Source organism: Heloderma suspectum, chromosome 1 (genome assembly GCF_057233095.1).
Source record: "Heloderma suspectum isolate Gila_16-S chromosome 1, 16-S_ref, whole genome shotgun sequence".
NCBI classification, from domain to species: Eukaryota; Metazoa; Chordata; class Lepidosauria; order Squamata; family Helodermatidae; genus Heloderma; species Heloderma suspectum.
The window spans coordinates 150,912,687-150,933,877 of NC_139458.1; the positions used below are offsets into that span (position 1 = coordinate 150,912,687).

The following is a 21,191-nucleotide window of genomic DNA, read 5'->3' on the forward strand; positions in this document are numbered from 1 at the left end:
TCTTACTGTGACGTTACTAGTGCAAAAATCACATTGGCTAGGCTATCCCTATTCAAGAATGGGTGTAGTTGGCACACCAGCTGAAGTTGGTAATCAGCATTTGGGTCCACCAAGATCACCTGGGCCTCAAGTGAGAAGGATGGATCCAGGAGCACACCGAAACTATGTAGCTGTTCCGTCAGAGGCAGTGCAACCCCATCCAGAACAGGAAAACAACCTAATTCCTAGACCTGGGAACTGCCTAGCCATAGGGTTTCTGGCTTTTCAGATTTCAGCTTTAGTTTATTAGCCCTCTTCCAGACCATAACTGTATCCAGGCATTGGTTCAGAATGTGCACGGCCTCTCCTGATTCAGATGTCACAGAGAAATAGACCTGGGTGCATCAGCATACTGATGATGCTCTCCTAATGACTGCTCCCAATTGGCTGCATATAGATGTTAAACTACAGTGAGGACAAGATGGTGCCCTGTGGGGCCCCACAGATCAACTGCTAGTGGGCTTAGGCACAGTCACCCAGTGGTATTCTCAGGAACCAACCCCAAGTAGGATGGATGAGTGTGTGGAGAGAAGCAGAATAAAGGGACAAAATGTGATGGTCGAGCAACAATGTTTCCTTACGCAAACATCCTAGAGGAGCTAGTTAGAGCCTCATCTGGGGAGACATCTTGCATCTTTACTGACAATAAGAGCTGCAAGATTGTTACGCATATGAGAAAATTGTAGATGAACACATAAGTATTCATCTTTTTCCTGTTCTTTTTTTATAGGATCAAAGTAACAATGAAATTATGATTGGAGTAATGTCGGGAGGCATACTAATTTATAAGAACAGGGTACGAATTAACACCTTTCCATGGTAAGGACGTGTTTAAGGGTATGTTTGCCACATACTTGCTGAAAAATAAATAGCTCATCATAAATTAAGTGTGCATCAGATCTAAATCATTCACTTAAAATGTACCTTTTCATATTTCCTATTCCCTCTATTGTGTGGAGATTGTGTGAAGATTTACTACTGAAGATATCTTACAAGATTTGCCACAGGACTGTGATGTACAACATAGCTCCTGTACTACTTTTATTGAAGGATGTTGTTTGCTTAATTTTTATTCAACAAAAACATATTGGACTCTTTATATTTAACTCCTGGGGTTACGATTCTGTACTGTAGTGGAATATTTTGTTAAAACAATGCCATCCATGATAGTTATGCATTTATTAAATACATTCTTCAGCTGATCCTGCAAAGAGCAGGTTGTAGGAGTAACATTAAAAACTTGGATACATAGAAACACATGCAGGAATTTGCTCATGCAACAAGGCTTTCCCACCTACCCTTCCTGCTGCAGCCCATTGCCTCCCCAAAGAGCTACTCCTGAATGTCAGGGAGGCTTTCCAGAACAGCATATTGCACAGGAAGCTGCAGCTGGGTGGAAGGTAAGTCAGTAGTAATCAGGAAACCCTCACCCTCTGTGAGAAAGAGCAGGCTCTTTGGATCCAGCCAGTAAATTAGCTAAAGTTCAATTAAGAATTCAGTCTTAGCATGAGAGGAGAACATGTCTTTTGTGTGATCTACAGTAATGCATCTGATTTTTCTGATACTTTTGTGATGCCCTGGCACAAACCTTTTTCAGGTAGACAAGGAAAATCTCAGTATATATTGCCTTCAGAATCTTCCTTGCTCGTTGTTGCCAACAAAATGTGGAAATCACTTCTCTGAAGTTTGAAGTAATCATTAGTATATCAAGTTCCAGTTACGCCCTGGCATGCAATTCCAGTTAAGAGAGTGGGCCTGCCACATGTATTGCTGATGTAATCATTTGAATGGGGTGGTTTATTTACAGGTGTAACTTCATTATTTGTATGATACTACTAATGTGTCTGTGAAGGTTTGCGGCCTACAGAGGCAAAAGGAAAATGGTCAAGCTTCGAGGCCTGGAGTTTTTTGTTGGGAGGGGGTATCCCTGAAAGGAGTAGTTTCATTTCATTTTCATTTCCCCAGTTAAGTTTCATTTATTCGGGTTTGAAACAGTACTTTCAGTTCTGAGGGAGGAGGGTATAAAATGACCTAGAGAGCCAGTAAGAAGAGGGTCAGGAGACCAGAGTATGAAGAGGGAGCAAGAAGATGCAGCCTAGAGGAATCTAAGTACAGCTAGGGTAAAAAAAAAAAAAAAAACTTGGGTTTTGCAACTTCTTTTTTTTTTAAGGCCTTTTGTATCACTCAGTTCTAGTGTGTAAATGCCTATAGTTGTGATTGCTTATTTTAAATTTATCAGTAAACTGTTGTGGTTAGACCCCAAGTGTCTGGTGTGTCAATGTACAATCTAAACCCTATGTTATTGGGAAGATAAGGTTTAAAAGTAAGGGACTCTTAAGGAGGCAAGCGATCCTTAAGGCGTTGCTCAGGGGGTCCAGGCCATAAGGGGAACCCTGACGGTGTCACTTTCACAAAACAATAATAAGAAAAATGGTTTTTAGGCCAAGGAGCTGAGAACCTAGAATTTGATGGGGGGTGGGGGAGATGGAGGCAAGAGTAACAGGTGATCAGTTGTACCTATGTAAGCTTAGTTTTAGTTGAGTCCTAAGTGGTTGAGCTGAAGTTTTACTGCAAAGTTGAATTTTCAGGAGGGATTTGCAAGAAAATACTTGTTCTAGTATAATGTTCCAGGCATAAGGGGCAGCAGGGAGTCATTTAAGGGAGCAGTACACCTCTAGATACAGAATTAGAAGCAAGGTTGTAGAAGGGGGGTCAAGAGGGGAGTTGGATGAGAGAGAATGAGAGGCGGTTAAGAACCAGGAGTCAATTGTGGGGCCAGGAGAGTGATACAGAAATACAATGTAGAGTAGAATTGTATGAAATGAACTCTGAAGTCTGAGAAGTGTGGAGGAGGAGGAGCAGGCAGAAGGGTTTGAAAAGGGGAGTGACATGCACCATCATTGCATCCTTTAGAATGAGGAGGAGAGACCTCCAAAGGACAAGTCAGCAACGGTATCCGTGTCAGAGGAAAGGAGCCAGGTTTCTGTGGGGAGATGCAGCTGCAAGGATCTAGACTGGTCATGAAGTGACCAGTCTCCTTGGAGAAACAGTACTAGAAGGAACACGGGGAGGGAGAAGGGAGAGGAGGCAGTGGATGGAAATGAGATTGGGAAAGGGGAGGATGGGTAGATACCATGATGCTAGAGGCAACCAACCATTTACATTGTTCAGTGTTTTTTAAATTGATTTTAATGATAGTTTTAGTGCTGGGAATTGTAGGACCTTTTTCTGTCTAAACGTGCATAGGATTGCACCCTTAAATATTTTCATACCTTTGTTACACACAGAGCAGGGTGGTAATGCAATTTGTCTTTGGGAGATTATAATATTCCTTCAGGGTAGATTGATTTGGCATACTTTTTTATCCAATGTCCCTGGGAAGTGATACAAGCTCACAGATATGCAGTATTGGGATAGCTGTAATTCTCTCTGATCTGTCTCCTTGGCCACACACAAAGTCAGGAACAACTCTTGTTCCCAACAGGCATTTGACTCTTGGGTATGCATTGCAATTCATTAATAACATACCTAGCTCCCTCAAAAAAAAATAGGGAATATATGATATTTGAGACAATTTCTTACAAATTGATGCTATGGTCATGTCATTTGGCTGCAGCTGCACCACTTCTTGCACCAGCAAAACTACTCAGTATCTTCTCCTTGCTTATTAGCAACCCAGCAGCACAAAAAACACATTAAAAGAAATGTGACAGCAGTGACAGCCACCACAAATTATCATAGACAGCTTCATCACAGCTTCAGGACTGTCCATGTTTCACCCATTCCTTCCCTTCTCTTCTCTTCTCTTCTCTTCTCTTCTCTTCTCTTCTAGACCACACACAATGATGGTGGCAAGGATAGTGGGCATTATCCTTCTCTGCTGAGCTGCTGTCAGATTAATGAGTAGAAATTCTGCATCTGGAACTAAGAGCCTTTGGGCAGTATCCAATACTGCCACTCAACTTCTGCCGGTTCCATTGCACCTGTGCAATACAGAATTATTAAAGTAACCCTGGAAATTAAGGTTTCTGGAACGGGACTGATCAGCGGAGCTCTCTTCTGCATGTTCCGCTGATCTGCGCCCTTCCAGAAACAAGTGTTTCTGCTCATTTCAGATTGCTTCAGGAACCACTAGGTTTCCGTTGTACTAGAAGTAAGTCCTGCTATCACACAGACAGTGTTGGATATTGCTCGTAAGTTCACATTCTGTGTCTAGCAGATGCAGCTATTTACCTCTATTCTAATATTTAGCGACAGTCTGTATTTGCAGTATAACTAGTTACGGTCCTGAGGGCATAATCACAATGGAGGTATGTTCGCCAAATCTCCCCTGCCCTGCTAAAGTGATGGCAAAACAGCAACTTCAGACTAGAGTGATAGTCTGGGGATCCACAACTGTACACTAGGAAATGGGAGACATGCGTTCAAATCACTCTTGGTAGAAGCTACAGCTCCTTCTTTTCAACTCCAAACCTAAACAGAATTCCGCACAAATAAAAAAAGTCAGAAGAAAATGTTACAGAAATGGCACCTGTTCTTTTACAGTAACAATTTTTTCCCTGCTGCATAAGAATTATGTAAGGCACAGCAACAATTTCTGTGAAAATCTCCCTTCTTTATACTTTCGTCATTGTTCCCTATTTCCTTTCTGTGTGCTTAACAGTTGCATAGTTGTTGGAGCAGAGTGACAGGGCCCCAAGCCATAAATCTTGATCTTTGACCTGCTGCACCTTACATAATTCTTGTGCTGCTATGTGATTGGTGCAATGTTATGGTGTAGCTTAGCATAGCTAGCTAAGTTGCATTGTGTTATCTAAGGATTCTTGTATATGATCTTATCCTGCACAGATGGTGTGCAGCAGGGGAAAGGTTGTTAGCGTAAAAGAACAGGTGCCAGCTCTGTAGCATCTTCTTCTGATTTTTACTTTTTTTAACTGAATTTTTATTCATAAACTAGGGCTGCTACATTTCACTGAAGAGGAGGGAAAATCCCATTGCTTATTTTGTATTTGGTATGAAAATATGAATTTTCTTTTGACTAGCACGAAGACTGGACTGAATTACCCATTCACCACCAAGAGAGGCCAGTGAGTGTGGGTTTGCCTTCCTTCCCATCACTTTATCAATTGCAGCAATCATAATGGGGCATTAATGCTCCGGGAATATAACTTTTTGAAGGTTTTGCCTTTCTGATGGCTGCTGTTGGTGACTTTGTCATGAGCCTAGATAGTCTTTCGCCTTTTCTGTTCCATAGGTCAGTGTGGCATTTTTCCTGGGACAATAGCGAGCTCCCTTAGCAAATTAATCTTACATTTGTCTTTCATTGGCTGAAATATTTCCTACATTCAAGGTACTTGTATGTAGGGAAATACTGGCAACCCATACACAAACAACTGTGTGATGTGTGTGTGTGTGTGTGTGTGTACCCTTCCTCAAATGTACAGTGAAGTTGACAGATGTAGCTATTATCTACACTATAGTTGAATGCTTTTTCCAGTACAAAAGTGTGTCCTATGCAGTAGTTGTGTCAAATGTATCCTCAGGGTGCCTCAGACCAATTGTTTCTTGATTTTTTTTATTTTTAAAAATGAAGATGTAGAAGAGGTCAAATTTTGAGAACTAGTGGGTGGTAATTGGATTGGTTCTTAAGTTACATGCCATGCTACATCCCCGTCTTGCGACAGTATCTCTTTGTTCACCTGTGTGTCTGCTGTGTTGTAGGAATGGCAGTGAACCTGAATGATGGCCTTTGAAGGAAGGATTGTTGGGAACTAGTTTTCTGTACTCCTCAGACTATGCGAATATGCTTACTTGCAACAAGTCCTTACAACTGTTAAATTTTAATTAAAACCTTGAATATATACACACATAAAATTGGTTTAACACAGTCTAAAGCTGAAGAATGAAAGTGAAGTTGAATAGAATGCAACATTAAGGACTAATTGATAATTAGTTAATTATTTTGAGAACACGCTGTGACATTTAAGAAAAAATCTGACTGGTACCGGAGATCTTTTCCTTTTCTTGCTTAAATATTGTTTTCAAGTAATGTTAGAACTGAAGTGCTTAAGGGCATCAGAAGGTATTCCTTATTAGACAATGCACTATGTAAAACACATAAATTACTGTGCTGGCATCTGAATAGTCTCTCATGCAGAAAGCTTCCATGTATGGAGGAGGTTGCTGATTCCCCCACCCCACTCCCAACTATATCTTCGCATGCTGCATCTCAAGCTGCTCCATATGGTCCCCTAATCCTTTGGGTGGACATGGGGACCTGTAGTGAGAGGGAGGGCTGGAGAAGTATATATGGCATTGCCCTTTGGATCCCCAATCTTTATGCTAGATTAATATATTGGAGTTAAGGCGAGCGTCTCCAACATGGTCCCACGGGTGCCACTGTGCCTACAAGACAAGGCTGAGGCAAGCGCCAAGCTATTTTCATTCCCTGTGTAAACCTATGCAGCAATTCCTCACAGGCTTCTATAAGGAGCAAAAAAAAAAACCTGCCCAAAAACGGCTGGGTGGGGTAAAGTGCCCCCCTCCAAGATCCTTGGGGCAGCAAGATCCTTGGGGGGTTAAGTTTGCCCCTCTCCCCAGCCAAGTTTTGGTAGGTGGGCTTTTTCGCTTCCTATACAAGCCTATGAGGAATTGCTCCATAGGCTTGTATAGAAAGCAAAAAGCCCCCCTGCTGAAAGATGGTAGTGGGGGGGAGTCCTCCCACTCAAGGAACCAGAGAGAAAAAAAGAGAAAAAGGAGCTAGAGGGAGGGAGGGAGGGCAGGCAGGCAGGCCAGAGAGAGAGAAGCCTGAGTGGGTAGCACGCGTGCACACACACGCACGCGCGCGCACACACACATAGGATGCGATTGGCCCTCCACCCGCCACAGCAGTCAATTTCTGATGGCACCCAGGGCACTTTTTCCAAATGCGCCCATGGGCCCAAAAAGGTGACCTCTGAGTTAGGGACTGTCCTATGCCAGTTTTGCTAGTTATGAATAATTGGCCTTGAGGTACAATGCTATGATAATGGAATTAATTCTGGGATTGGATTGGGATTTTTATGTGTGTGTGAGTGTAAAAAAACAATTGGATAATTAAAAATATTTACTTTATTATATATAATTATTATTGTATATAAACCCGCCCAAATTTATATATTATGGTATATAAACTTGCTCAGATTATACATTTAAAGAAACATTACAGCATTCTGATCTTTATTTCGTTTAGGTTGAAGATCGTAAAAATTTCTTTTAAGTGCAAACAGTTTTTTATTCAGCTTAGGAAAGAATTGGTGAGTACTGATTTTAACATTTTTTGCCTATGTTGCCAAGCGTTACATTATTGTAAAATGGTTGTCATGCAAGTTATGTCTTCAGAGTTTGATATCTGACCCTAACATCTTATTTCACCAGTATGTTAATCATATAATTATTTCAGGACAAATATTATAGTTCAGTTTAAACAACCCTTACTTTCTGAATTTGTGTTAGATAGTTTTACTTTAGAGTAGCAGTCTGACTGAAAGAATTGCTTGTACCTGCAAAGGGATGGAGCAGGAGGGGGTGAAAAACAACATCTGACTGGGTTAAACCGGCAATAAATTTTATTGCTTATTGCTTTCGGATTCCTTGATGTTGCATGAGTAGGGCCTGTCTACTGGAGGGTGAGGAGACAGCCTGAGAGGAAGGCTTCCTTAAGACAGAAAATGTGGCCAGCTGTTTGTATTGCCCACCACCACCACCACCACCACCAATCTGTGAGTGCTGCTGGGATACCAGCTTGCCTGTGAGCAATTACTCCTGAGGTTCCTTAAACAGTGGGACCATGCAGGGAGCTCCCAAGTCACTATGAGGAAGGGAAAAGCCCTGGCTCCCAGATGCCAAATAGGTGCGACTGCTTACACCTGTTTGGCACCCCACAGGTTTGGGGAGTGCTGAGTCTGTGTCCTTGAATCCTCAGAACACTCTGCAGCGCACTAGATTTCTGTGATAGACATGCAGTGGCTCCTTGTAACCAGGCAGATGTGAAAACACTTCCTCTAAGGTAGAATGCTTGAAGAGCAGTATAGTAGAGAATATGGGCAGAAGTTTGCAGAAAGACAGGAAGTTGACACAACATAAGAGAAAAAAGGAATAGGTTCCTTATCATAGTTTTTTCTAAGTACCTAAGGAGTTCTTTTTCATGAAATATTCCCAAAGAGTCCCTTGCATTTGTTATGAAATGGCAATTTTTTTTCATAAGAACCATAGCCTCAATTATATTTCATGAGACTAATTTTCTTAAATAAAATGTAAATCTTTTCCTTCTAGCATGAATCTAGAGAAACATTACTGGGGTTCAACATGGTGAATTATCGAGCATGTAAGAATTTATGGAAAGCTTGTGTAGAACATCACACCTTTTTCCGGTTAGACAGACCACTGCCACCCCAGAAGAACTTTTTTGCACATTATTTTACTTTGGGTTCAAAGTTTCGGTACTGGTAAGTTTGGCTCATTTTGCATGTGTTGATGCAGGAACAGGGAAGGATATCTATTTTACTTATTTATTTAGGGAACAATCCTGTGGCCCCTAGACAGTGTCTGGGGGGCCATCGGGTTTTTTTGGTTCCTGGATCCAAGGCCAGAGACAAGACTCCAACCTCAGAGCCAGGACACTGCGCCCCCCTCTGCCTTGCAGCTGGTGCAGAGAGAACCGTGCCAGTTGCCTCAATGAGCTCGCAAGCATGAGCCAGTAAGGAGAGAAAGGGGGCATTCCTGTGGGCGGGGAGGGGACTGGGGAAGTGGGGACATGAACCATCCCCAGCCTCCTTTCCTCCCCCTCCCTGCAGCCTCCAGTAGATGGTGGAAAACCCCTGTCCAGATAAAATGCAGAGTGGGAGGTGCAAGAGTCCTTCTTCTCTGCACTGGATACTCGCAAGCCTTCGCATTCTAAAAGGATTAATGCCCTTAATGTATTTTTGAATTGTCCCTCCACTCAATGAGTTCTTGAGGCAATTTACAACTAAATCATTAAAAAAATAAAATACAGCCATTTGAAAAAAAAACTGAAAAGAGAACAGATAAAATAGACACATTACAATACAACAGGAGAACCCTCTAAAATCAAGGAGCAAGATTAATCACTGAAAGCTCAAAAGAAAATAATTTTTTGCCAGCCATTTAAATGACACCAAGAATCATAGCAGTAAACATAGGCTTTTGCAATCTAGCAGTATTCTCTTTAGGTCAAGCAGTTATTTTTTTAGTGGAAGAACATATTCAAGGCCAGATCAAACACCCGTCATTTTTTTTAATATATTCCAGTCTACAGCCTGCATAGATGCCTAGTTAACTTAGATAAAATTGGCATAAAGAAAACTATTAGTTTTTTACTATAAAATGTTTGAAGGATATGTCCACCTTCCATTATACATTTTTTTTTAAGTTTTAAAGGGCTAAGGAGGAGGGCTGTAAGGGAGCAAAAGTTCTATCATGATTTGGAGCCAGGCATATAAATGCAGCAACTCCAGTCAGGTCTAGGCATATATTATGGGGAAGTTGTCCTGGGGGTGGGGCGGGGATGTGTAAAGGAAAACTGAAGTGATTTTCCTAGTGGTTAATGGGAGATGAGTGAAACTCAGGAAAATAAAATAAGGGGAGACAATAGTGAAGAGGCAGGAGAGACGGAAGGAAAAAAAGAGCATCTTTTAAGGCACAATGTTGCTTAATGTTGGCTTGCTTTCTATATGGTTTAGCATGGTTACGAGGATGAGCTACAGTGATTTTTGGGCTCACGTGCAGCTATGAGGGAGAGACTGGAAGCTTCCAATTCCCTTTTAGATTAACCACAGCTTAGCATGTCATTTGAACTCTACATGTGATTAATGTTAGTTATGGTTATTGGAAGCGAGCCAGCAGTTTGTCCAGGTTCAGATGTCGGGTCCCATTTTTAATCTAAAATGGGAGCAAAAGCTTCTGAACTTCTCCTTGTGGATGTGTAAGCCCAGTGCTCTCTGTGACACAGCCTCATAACACTAAACCATAGTTTAGCATTATATGTGAATGAGACCATTAAGTAGTATGCATCAGGTGGAAATTCCCCATCAGAAATACCTGACTGTGACATGTATTTGTGCTATTATCTGATACTTTAAAGGAGAAATTCAGTTGCAAAATACTCTCAGAATACTCTTAAGTACAGAGTTACAGCATAGATTTGACCAGAAAGCAAAGACATACAAAACAGAGCCTCTCTAGCCCTATGCACCCAGTGTAGGAGATTCAGTTTTGTTCAGGTAAGTTGGCAGTTAGCGCAAGGACGCTAGAATATGGAAAGCTAAGGTTCATTTTAATAGTACCTGCCATGGCCTTGTCATATCTCACATTCATTCGCTGTTGGAACAAAATTAATTGTAAATTTTACTCTTAGGCTTGGATGTGTCAGTATTTTTGTATCAAGCAAATAAAGTATTTTCTCCACCCTACTGCACAATGTTTTTCTTAAAATTCTCAATATTATAATTTTCTTTCAGTGGAAGAACAGAGGTCCAGTCTGTGCAGTATGGTAAAGAAAAGGCAAATAAGGATAGGGTATTTGCCAGGTAAGTAATTTGAAACTTATTTGCATCCAGTGCTATTGTATGCAGATTGTTACAGCAGCCTACATTACCTGTTTAGAGTTCTCCCCTATCCTCAAGACCAGTTGGTTACAATAGCCACGAGCATGCAGAAAATCAATTTCCATACATGCAGCAAACACATGGAAGAGGAACCAGGACCATGTTTGCTGCTATGATCCCCAGTGCTGACATGCCTGCTTGCTGAGACTCTGCCTTGGCCTTTAATGTGTGTACATGATCTGGAACCTTGAACAACAAGGGTTCTGGATTGCATGGAGGGGCTGTTCCATATCTCTGCACACATCTGAACCTATTCTGTTTTCATCAAAGGAAGTCCATTTGGAACAGTAGATTAATGGGGAATTTAGTCAGGTGTTAGGAGAACCTCTTCTCTCCACCCTGGCTCTGTTGTGACTGGAGAACAGACTGCAGTCACTGTGGTAGAGCTGGCTCAGAAACAAGCATGATTTCCACATTAACAGGAGCACAGCATGGGTAACTTTTTGATCTTTGGTCTAGATAATGAAGCATCCTTAAAGGGTTCTTGGGAAGGAAAACAGAGCTGAGACTTCTGTACTTAACCCAGGAAGGAATTTTATTGGAAGATAACATGCAAAATCACAGTCAAGTTACTTAAGGCTATTCCAGAGGGGAAAGAGAAGCAGGAGAGCAGCAGTGACCCAAGGCAGTTCAGCTGCATCCAGGAGAGAGAGGAGGAGGAAGCAAACCAGAGAATCAGGCAGGAAAGACAGAGTAAGCAAGAGCATTTATCCTTGAGTCTGCTGAGATGCATGGAGCAAGGAAGGGGGAGAGGGATACTCAATGGCAGGGTAAATCGAGAAGTCAGGGTGATCACGCATTCCTAAGCCATGATAGTACTGTCATTGGGCAAGATCACAGGACCTGCCATGATAGTACAACATCAGGCACAGAAGCAAGTCAGGCACGGTGTCTGTCTGCAGAATTACTCTCAGAAAGTGTGCTTAGTCTAGGAATCCAGTGACTGTTACAGTGTTAGAAAACAGGGTATCTGTTGAAATGGGTTTTCCAGAGTGACAGAAAGGGTGGAGATGCCAAGGCTACTTTCTGAAAAGGGGGGCAATAGTACTGAATGTTGTGTTGGTTACTAGGTGGAAGGTCACAAAGGCATTAAGGGCTCAGTAACGTTGTCCGGATTATATTAAACTGTGGAGGAGATTGGCTTTTCCATGTCCAAGAGTTCTCTACCGCAGGGCACTTAAGGGCTAGGATAATTCTTTTCCTTTTCAGTGGAAGGATGAGGCTAGTTTGGTCAGTATAATCTTTGTCTTTGGTTGCCAGCCTTTGCCAATTTAGAACTATAAGTAGGTAAGCAGGAAGATGGAAGCTGAGACACAAAATGGTATCATGGGGACAAAATGGAAGTGATGTAGGGCACCTTTCACACAACCTCCAGGGTGCGGGCGGAGGGGGGATGTTGTGGCCAACAGGCACTACAGCATTCATATCAAACTTTTGCACAAACCCTGAGATGTGCAGTGCAATGCTAGGCATGCTTACTCAGAAGTCAGTTTTATTGAGTTCAATGGGACTTACTCCCTGAAAGTATTTATGATTGCAAACTTGGTAACTTAGGCTGAATGGCAGCATGAACTTGCATCTCCAGTGTCTAACAATTCTATTCTCTGTGCCCTGCCAGTTTGTCATACACTTGAGTGCACAAGGAAACCCATTCTTCAGTCGTACTTTTGTAGCAGAATGTAATCTGAATCAGCAAATAAAATGTGAGGCAAATTAGATTAGTACATAGATGTTCAGGCTTTAGGTCAGAGGCTTGGACTAGGTGATTTCTCTTGTCCCTTGTATGTACTTGGTAAATCATTTTGCGTAGTCTTGTTAATGTGAGATGGAATGAGATTTAAATCTCTGCAATGCTTTGAGTTACCTGAAAATGAACCAAAGATATAAAACAATTTAGTTAGTAATTTTCACACGGGCACCTATTAGAAGAGGAAACCATAGAGCTGTGGCACTGGAAAATACATTGCTGCAATGTGGTAACTGTTTCTTTGAAATGTCTACAAAGAACAGGAAGTTTTGGTAACAGGCATAAGAGGGTGGGTCCGTGAGGTTAAAACAGCTAATAATCAAGTGTTTCAAATGTAGCTTGACAGTTAAATGCTTCTGCTTTATCTTATCAACTACTGAGAGCACTACTTACAGATACAACTTTCTACTTGGTAATTAAGGTAAGTCCTCATAGAAGTTATATTGTTTCTAGAAAGAAAACGCAAGCTCATTCAACCTACAAAATGCTGTTGGCATTTCTATTCATGTGGTGATTGCTTTGATGTTGCTCTTTCAAAACATTTGTGAAATCATATGTGTGATATTAATCCTTTTAAAAAAGGAACAAATCTTTGACACTTGGCATATGGATGTTAGCATCCTACATTCTTCGAATGTAAGGATTAGGGCTTGCATATAAGAAATGGAGCTGGTGCATTACTTTTGGGAGTTTTCAAGAATTTTGCATTTTGGTTTGTTGGTTTGCATCTTGCAGCTATATACTTCAGAATTGCCAGTTTTTTTGTTTGTAATCTAGAAATATTCACTAAGTCATCAAAACATATCACCTATTTAAATTTTACGTAAATGAGAACATAAAAAGAGCTATGCTGTATCAGACCAAGGGTCCATGCAGTCCAGCATTCTGTTCACACAGTGGCCAACCAGCAGCCTGTGGGAAACCCACAAGTAGGACATGAGTGCAGTAGCATCCTCCTGCTCGTGTTCCCCAGCAGCTGGTGTATATAGGCAAACTGGCTCTGATACTGGAGGTAGCATATAGCCATTCAGGATTAGTAGCCATTGATATCCTCCATGGATGCAACTGTTTGTTTTTATGAAGGTAGTTGTAGACTTGGTATCTAACTGCACATTACAGTGCATGTATAACAAAAACGACAGCCACTAATAAGAAAAGCAGCTCTGGGAGGGAGAATATTTGAAGCAAAGAACCAGCAAGGGGTGAGAGGTATGCTTTTTCTGCTTGCCTGTTTACCACTGCAGTCCCCCTTCCACGTCCAGTTTCCCCCTTCCACATGTTGGAGTTCCAAATGACTGTCATATCTGAATTCGCAAAAACCAAAGTTAAGGTACAGAAATATACACAATTTAAAATGATTTAATGTTAAAAAGTGCAAATACTAAAAACATTCTATCCAAAACATATGTGTCACAATATATAACATAAAAACAGAATTGTATAACCTAAAAACTATGATGTTAAAATGTTATACTAACATAAAAAGACACATATGACAAAGTAAGTGTGTGTGTGTGTGTGTGTGTGTGTATGTATGTATGAATGAATGATAAAAACCTTTAAAAACTACAAATGGGCCAAACACATTTCGACTTTTTCTGTTCGTCAGTGGCCTATGCAAAACTATAAAGTAAAAACATAACAAATCTACAATTGCACTGCCAGAGTTTCAACAAAATAATTCAGTTTTTAAAAGGCAACCACTACTATGACCTGAGCTCTAATTTTTAAAAAATTCATTGAAGGATGAATGTGTATCCTTGTATCTTTGGCAGACGTTCATTCTAGGTGTGTTGGTAATTAGCAAACATTAATTAATATCTTGCCAATGTCTTGAATTGGCCCCTCGCAATACAGAATCGTAGTAGGTCTATGACTTGGTTATTCTTTTTCATGAATTCAGTGTTTTGCATAAATTGCATTTAGATTAAATTGCATTTTTGCTATCTTGTGAATAAAAGTTGTTTCAAATACTCTGAAAAATCATTTCACTCCTTGAAAGGAATAGTTAAATACTGTTTAGGGGTAGGCTAATGCTGTCTTCCTTTAATTTCCGCTCCCAGTTATTTATTCAGTGAATTTCTAGATACAGCATACCAGTAATTTTCTCTACATATTTGTTTGTTTTAGATCCCCAAGTAAACCTCTGGCACGCAAATTGATAAGCGGGATGGACTGGGAAGTTGTCAGCAGGAATTCATTGTCTGATGACAGGTTAGAAACTCAAAGCTTACCCTCACGTTCTCCACCTGGAACCCCTAATCAGTAAGTAGAATAGTCACTTTGCCTCTAGTTACTTCTTGTTCTCATTTTGTCAAGATCTTTAGTTTAAGACTGTTGGAGATTTGTGTTCTGTTCCTTGTTACTTCCACAGTAAAGTAAAATGCACACACATCCTGAGGCATCACAGAGTCCAGCTGACTAACAGCCAAACTACATAGTACCATAAATATGCTTTTTAAAAGGTGTGCTTAAGCTGTCCTATTTTGAAGAAAAAGCAACCACGGGAGTTCCAATCCAGAATGTTCCCCCTACCTGGCTTGGGGCCCAACACTGGTTTCCTGCTGAAACTCACTCCCCCATCCCAGTACTGTTTGCCTCCGAAGGTGCCGTTTCCTTCGATAGTACCTTTTGGGGGTGGGGTTCTGCAAGAAACTGGCATGTGGTCCCATCCAGATCTGAAGTATATTCCAGATCTAGGTTCTACAACTGCCTTTTCTTCAAAATGATAGGGGCTAGTTTAAGTGTGCTTTGAAAGAAACACGTGTCCCTTGTGAGCAAATACATGAAGGAAACTGAGGAGGTAATAGGCATACTATGGCTTACAATTACTCCAATCTAAATAGATCCTGAAAGACTACAATCTGTCAGAGATGAGTCGCAGCCCTTTCAGATGTCTGACAGCTCCGATTCTGAGTCAGAGTTAGAACTGCTAGATCAAAGCATGGGGGAGGACCCTCCCTAGAGTGCCTAGACAGTAGGAGAGATTTCCCAAAGCCTTGACAAACAGATGGCCCAGGCTCAGTCCTTTTCCCCTCCCTCCACTGTGGGAACTCAAGTTTCCAAGGAGGAGGAGGAAGAGGGGCATGACTTGAGAGATTCTAGGGTGTGTCGCAAAGCTAAGCAGGCAAAGTTAGGGGCAGGGCTCAGATGCTCCGCCGTATAGCCACTCTTAAAAGCCAATGTAGGAGGGAGCCACCCTAAGGGAGGGGCATCACTGCAAAGCTAGCTTGGCTGGGAGTTTCATGCCCAAACTGCTAGCAACTTTCTCTGTCCTCTGGTTCGTCTCTTCTGCTTTGGTTTAGAGCCTGGGTCAGTCTGAGAGTTTCCATGAATCTGCATTTGTAGAGAGGCTAGTCTCTAGCAAAATAAAGTCGTATTAGCCTGAAGCTTTGTCTGTTGCGGTGTTGATTGCAAAGAGAGAGGACGATCTGTTTCTGACACAATCTATGAAATATCTGATAGTATAAAAGCTCAATACAATAACCTAAATTTATCATATGTTAGCTAGACCTTAGCTGTCTCCTATAAAATGTAAGTTTATGAACATTTGGCCAGCCTGAATGGGCCCTTTAGTTCTGGAGAGTGGATATTTCAGATAGTACAAAAAAAGAAACTAAGGAAAAGTGGACAATACTGTCCAATGACAATGTGATCAAATTGACTGGTTTCAGAGCAAGGATCAAGAGTCTTCTAATGGATTTCCTTAATTGGTGCTTATTAAGTTCCGGAATTTTTGAAGTAGGCTTGCAAATCACATTAATCACAATTCGAATAATAAAATCAAATTATTGATTTTGTAGATATAAATAGATCATGTATAATTGGATGGAATAAATATCTATAAACAAAGTTTCTGTACTATGTAATAATCAGGATTAAATTTTAGAGTCAAATTAGATATGTAGGAATAGCATCTCTGTCCTCCTGGAGCATATTACTACATTCAGGCCTACTGAGAATGTCCGTTACTTAAGATTACTGGATTCCCTTGCATTCATTTTCTGCAAAATTTAATGTGTCATGACTGCAGTGAAAAGATAACTTGAGGGCACAATCATATCGTGATAGTCTGCTGCCTCTGAAGTTGGAGGTGGACGACTACCCTATGCAGGGCGGGTGGAGCACAGAGGTGATAATTTCCTAGCCAAGGCGTGTCAGAGCGGGAGAAGAGGAGGCTGCGCGGCACATAGGAAGCTTTGTAAAGAGGCTTCTGCGGTCTCCTCCCCACCCCCGGGACCACCCCCTTTCTGCCCTCTCCGTGATCCTTTTGTGAGCACAGAGGAGCAGCCTGTGCAGTTCTGTGAGGGGGTGGGGAGCATGGTTTCTGGGTACCCAGAAACCGAAAAATCCTATGGCCCTTTAGACAGGGTCTAGTGGCCATAGGATTGCTCTCTGAATGATTTATGCATTATTACAACATTTTTTTCAGATAATATTGACATTGTTAAATCATCTATTATTTCAAATATGAGATAAATGAAAAAATGGGGGAGTACGTGAATTAAAAAGACAGGATGTCAAAAAAGGTGGGGAGGATCTAAAATTGCCTTTAATGTTGTGTGCGTAATTCCTAAATTTAAAAAATATCTAAAATAGTTTTGGAAGTATCTACCTGCTTTAGCTCTGTGTGATTGATTGATTGATTGATTAATTACATTTCTATCCTGCCCAATAGTTGAAGCTCTCTTTTAGGGTGCAATCCTATTGGGCCATAAGCCATAAGGCAGCCGGCATGGTTCTCTCCATGCTGTTGAGGAGGGGGTGGGGAGTCTGGATTCCTGGGTCCAAGGTTGGAGCACTGTCTCTGACCTTGGATCCAGGAATCCAAAATATCCTATGGCCCCTCAGTCTCTGTCTAGGGGCCATAGGAATGCTCCCTTAGTTGGCCTGTTCACAGCCAATTGCCTCCTTTTGTGACAAATTAAGTGGAAAAGAAGGAAGGCAAATTGTGTCAAAAAAGAAAACATCCCCTCTTTCCTAGTACATACTGGCTTATTGTCTCCATTTTGTCTGGTTTATTTATTTTATTTATTTATTTGGAAATATTTATACTTCCCATTTAAAAATCCCAAAGCAGCAAGAAATTATAAAACAGTACATCATTATATAAGCACAACAATATTAAGACATGTTATTGCAGGGGTCACCAACCTTTTTGGACCTGTGGGCACATTTGGAAATTTGAAAATATCTGTGGGCACCACCACAAAATGGCTCCCATGGAAGATGTGGCTAGTCACATAATGGCTACCATGGGGGCCTGGCTAGTCAAAAGTGAGCTAAAGAGGAGGGGGGAATAGTGAGGCTAGAGGCTGGGAGGGAGGAGGAAGTAGCAAGGCAGAGTGGTAAAGGGGAGAGAAAGAACAAGGCTAGAGGCTAGAAAGAGAGGGAATGAAGATTGCCCTAACATTTTCCAAGTTATTTCTTAAAATAATTTTTTTGAAGGGGTAAGGAGAAGAGAACTTTGTGGGCACCATTGGAGGCCCTTGCAGGTGTCATGGCACCCATGGGCACCATGCTGGGGACCCCTGTATTAATGGTTCAGAAAAGCCAGGGTAAACAAGTACTTTTTTTAATGTCAGAAGCCCATGATCTGATGTATCACAGAAAAGAGGTCATTCTAGAGAGTGGGGGCCACCACAGAAAAGGCCCATTGCTGTGTTGCTCTCAGATGGGGCTCTGCAGGCTGTGGCATGGACAACAAAGCTCCCCCTGAAGATTGTAGTGGGTCTATATAGGTGAAGACTGTCTTTCAGGTAATCTGGTCCTAAGTTGTTTATGGCTTAATAAGTGAATAATACCTTTTCTGGCTTGGTAGCAAACTGGCCGCCAGTGCAGCTCTTTCAGCACAGGTGTAATATGTATGCGGCAAGGCAATCCACTCAGCAACCTCACTGCAGCATACTGCACTAGCTGCAGCTTCCAAACCGGCCTCAAGGGCAGCCCCACGTAAAGACCATTATAGTAATCCAGTCTTTAGGTTTCCCATACATGAATCATAGTGTTTAAGCAACCCCTGCCAGGAATGGGTGCAGTTGACATACCAACCAAAACTGGTAAAAGGCATTCCATGCCATAGACGTCACTTGGTCCTTCAATCAGCTCCAGCACAAGCTCTCCCGGCGCCTGAGCACACACGCTGCCACTCCGCCCCACCGCTTACTGCTGCTGGTCCATCGCATGCCCCTACCCCCTTACTGCCCTGTTCATGAGCCAGAGGGCAAGCAGGCTCTCTGGAGAGCTGTGTCAGCTGGAGGAAGTGGCTGGCCAGCCCTCCTCTCCCAAGGTGGCAAATGCTATGGTGAGAGAACAGCTTTGGGGACTCTGGAGCACCTGCTGGAGGCAGTGGCAGGCCCTCCTGTTGGGCCAGGAGCACAATTTACTGCTCCGCCGCCTGAGGCAGGGGATTCACGTCACTTCATGAGAGGGCTAGCCCTGCATTCAGTGTCAGTGATGAATCTAGGAGCACCCCTAAGGCCAGACACACCGGGCCAGAAGGCATAGCAACTGAGCAACCAGGTACATGAATGTTAGAGCGGGGACTCAAAGGGACGATGGCCTTCAGCTGTTCACATTCCCCTTGAATCTAATGACCCATTCCCCTCTTGGAATTGTATCTTTCTTTCCCCATGACCGCAGTCATTGAAGCACTCTTCCACCCACCCCTCTGCCAGCCTTATCCCAGTGCACCCCAACCCACCACTCACTCCCCACCCTGCAGAAATGTCAGTGCCCATGAAGTGCCGTACAAAAGGGAATCTAGGAACATAAAGCAGCCTATCTCAGCAGTGGGAAAGATGCAGCCATGACGCTAGGCACCAACCACCTTTAATCATCATGCCACTCACTACCCCTACTATTATTCACTTGGTATGGCCTATATGCAGATACCAACCAGACTTCCACTATGATCAGATGACCCATTTTCTCCCTCCTTGCAGGAGGTCTCAAGGTGGGAGGGGCCAGAGAGCAGCCCCTAAGGCAAAAAGATGTCACACCTAGTAGTCCTGATCCATTTAGGCATATGCAGGGTCTTCAGGGGCCTCTTTGCGGAATATCTATTGTTAGCTTTGCACTGATGTACGTGAAACTCTTTGTAACATGGTATAATTGCAACTATTATTTATGTGCTGAAATTGACATGTGGAGGCAGTTTTGGTAGTAGTAGTACCTGTAATACAGTTCAGGACTCATGATGGTTCCTTGTGCATTAGTACATGTCAACCTCTTTTTCCTTGGAAGAATTTTGGATGTAATTATTACCTTCAGTGTTTGTTGCTACAGGTATGTGAACTTCTAAGAAGGTATTTAAAGGAGCATTATGTTTGATTTCAAATGTTGCTAACATAATAGCATTCCTAGGATTTTTTGCTACTACATAAGCTGATGGAGAATATTTCCTATCTAAATCAAAGGGAACCATTAAATTAATGCGTGTAGAATTGCAGGTAATCGAGTTTTTATAGGAATCGGGTATTTCTTTTAAGTTGCTTCTAAAAGTTGTAAAAAAATAGCATAACTTGCCATTACTGAGCAACTGTTCTTTCTCTTCTTAGTCGCAACTCTGCATTTACTCAAGAGGGAAACCGTTTACGGCCATCTTCAGTTGGACATCTAGTGGATCATGTGGTCCATACTTCACCAAGTGAGGTTTTTGCAAATCACCGATCTCCTTCTTCCACACAGGCCAACAGTATCATTCTGGAATCATCACCGTAAGTTTGGTTTTTCTAGTCCTTCATTTTATAAGGGTCCTCAATGTGGTGCCTGTGGGCATCATTGTGCTTGCAGATACCTCCCTTGGTTCCACCAGGCAGACTCTCTGGCCCTCCTGATTTTATTTTTAAAGGGTTTAAAAAAAATGATTTAACTGTGAGGCTGGCATGCTGCAAAGCAAAGAGATGGCCTCCAGTGCCACCTTTATTTCCAAGAATGCTTGTGGGATGGCTGCAACCCAGCGCATCATCTTGAAGCATGCCCAGAAAAACAAAAAAGGTAGGTGGGGGTGGACAGGTGGTAGGGAGCATCCTGGGGGGCTAGAGGGTGGGGAGTGAGAGGTGTCTGTTCTGGCTGTGTTGTGCATTTTGCCTCTGTGTGTGTGTACATTTTGCTTGTTTGTGTGTGTGCATGTACATTTGTCTGCATGTGCACATGTGTGGGGTGTGTGGGTTAGCTGTTCTTTGTTGATGTGGTGTGTGCTTTGCCTGGGATTTTTGTCTGTGTGTTTGTCTGGGTTTTTATAGAGGGGAGGGGGTTGTGGTGGTGTAGGCCTTGCAGTGTGAACCAGGGCCTATATGTGTCAATAGCTGTGTGACCAGGTCCTGCTCATGGGATGCATCCATCTAAGTTTAACTTTCTGTCAGTAAATATTAAAAGGTATCTGTTATTGCATTTGTAAATATTAATAGTGAAGGAAGCAGCAGGAAAAATACCATTCATGACAAAATAGGTCAAAATATGTTACAGTAATGCATTATTTTTGTTTGTCAAATATAGAACTACCTTAGTATTTTATAAAGCAGACAAGATACATGTAACACAAGCAGAGCTTATTAGAGTTGGGAGTTTTCCTTTTTTTATTTGATTATGCAAATTACTAAATGCAGTAATACAGAGAGCTGCTTTGACTGCAAAATAGTCTGCTTTCACATCCATTGTCTAAGCATTCATAAGGAAATTCAAAGCTGACTGGGCAAATATAAAGCAGGGACGTTTTTGCCCAAGGCTTCATTCCTAGT

At 42.0% G+C, this 21,191-nt stretch overlaps 1 protein-coding gene across 12 annotated transcripts in view; it reads left to right on the forward strand.

Moving 5' to 3' along the window:
* Positions 1-21,191, forward strand: part of PTPN4 (protein tyrosine phosphatase non-receptor type 4) — a 143,237-nt gene that overhangs the window by 78,106 nt on the left and 43,940 nt on the right. For all 12 annotated transcript variants that reach the window (XM_084806941.1, XM_084806981.1, XM_084806913.1 and 9 more), the window contains 6 exons: positions 770-858; positions 7,271-7,334; positions 8,353-8,525; positions 10,557-10,625; positions 14,581-14,715; positions 20,010-20,168. In XM_084806941.1, coding sequence (XP_084663067.1) covers positions 770-858; positions 7,271-7,334; positions 8,353-8,525; positions 10,557-10,625; positions 14,581-14,715; positions 20,010-20,168 — 689 coding nt within the window. The remainder of the gene's footprint in view (positions 1-769; positions 859-7,270; positions 7,335-8,352; positions 8,526-10,556; positions 10,626-14,580; positions 14,716-20,009; positions 20,169-21,191) is intronic.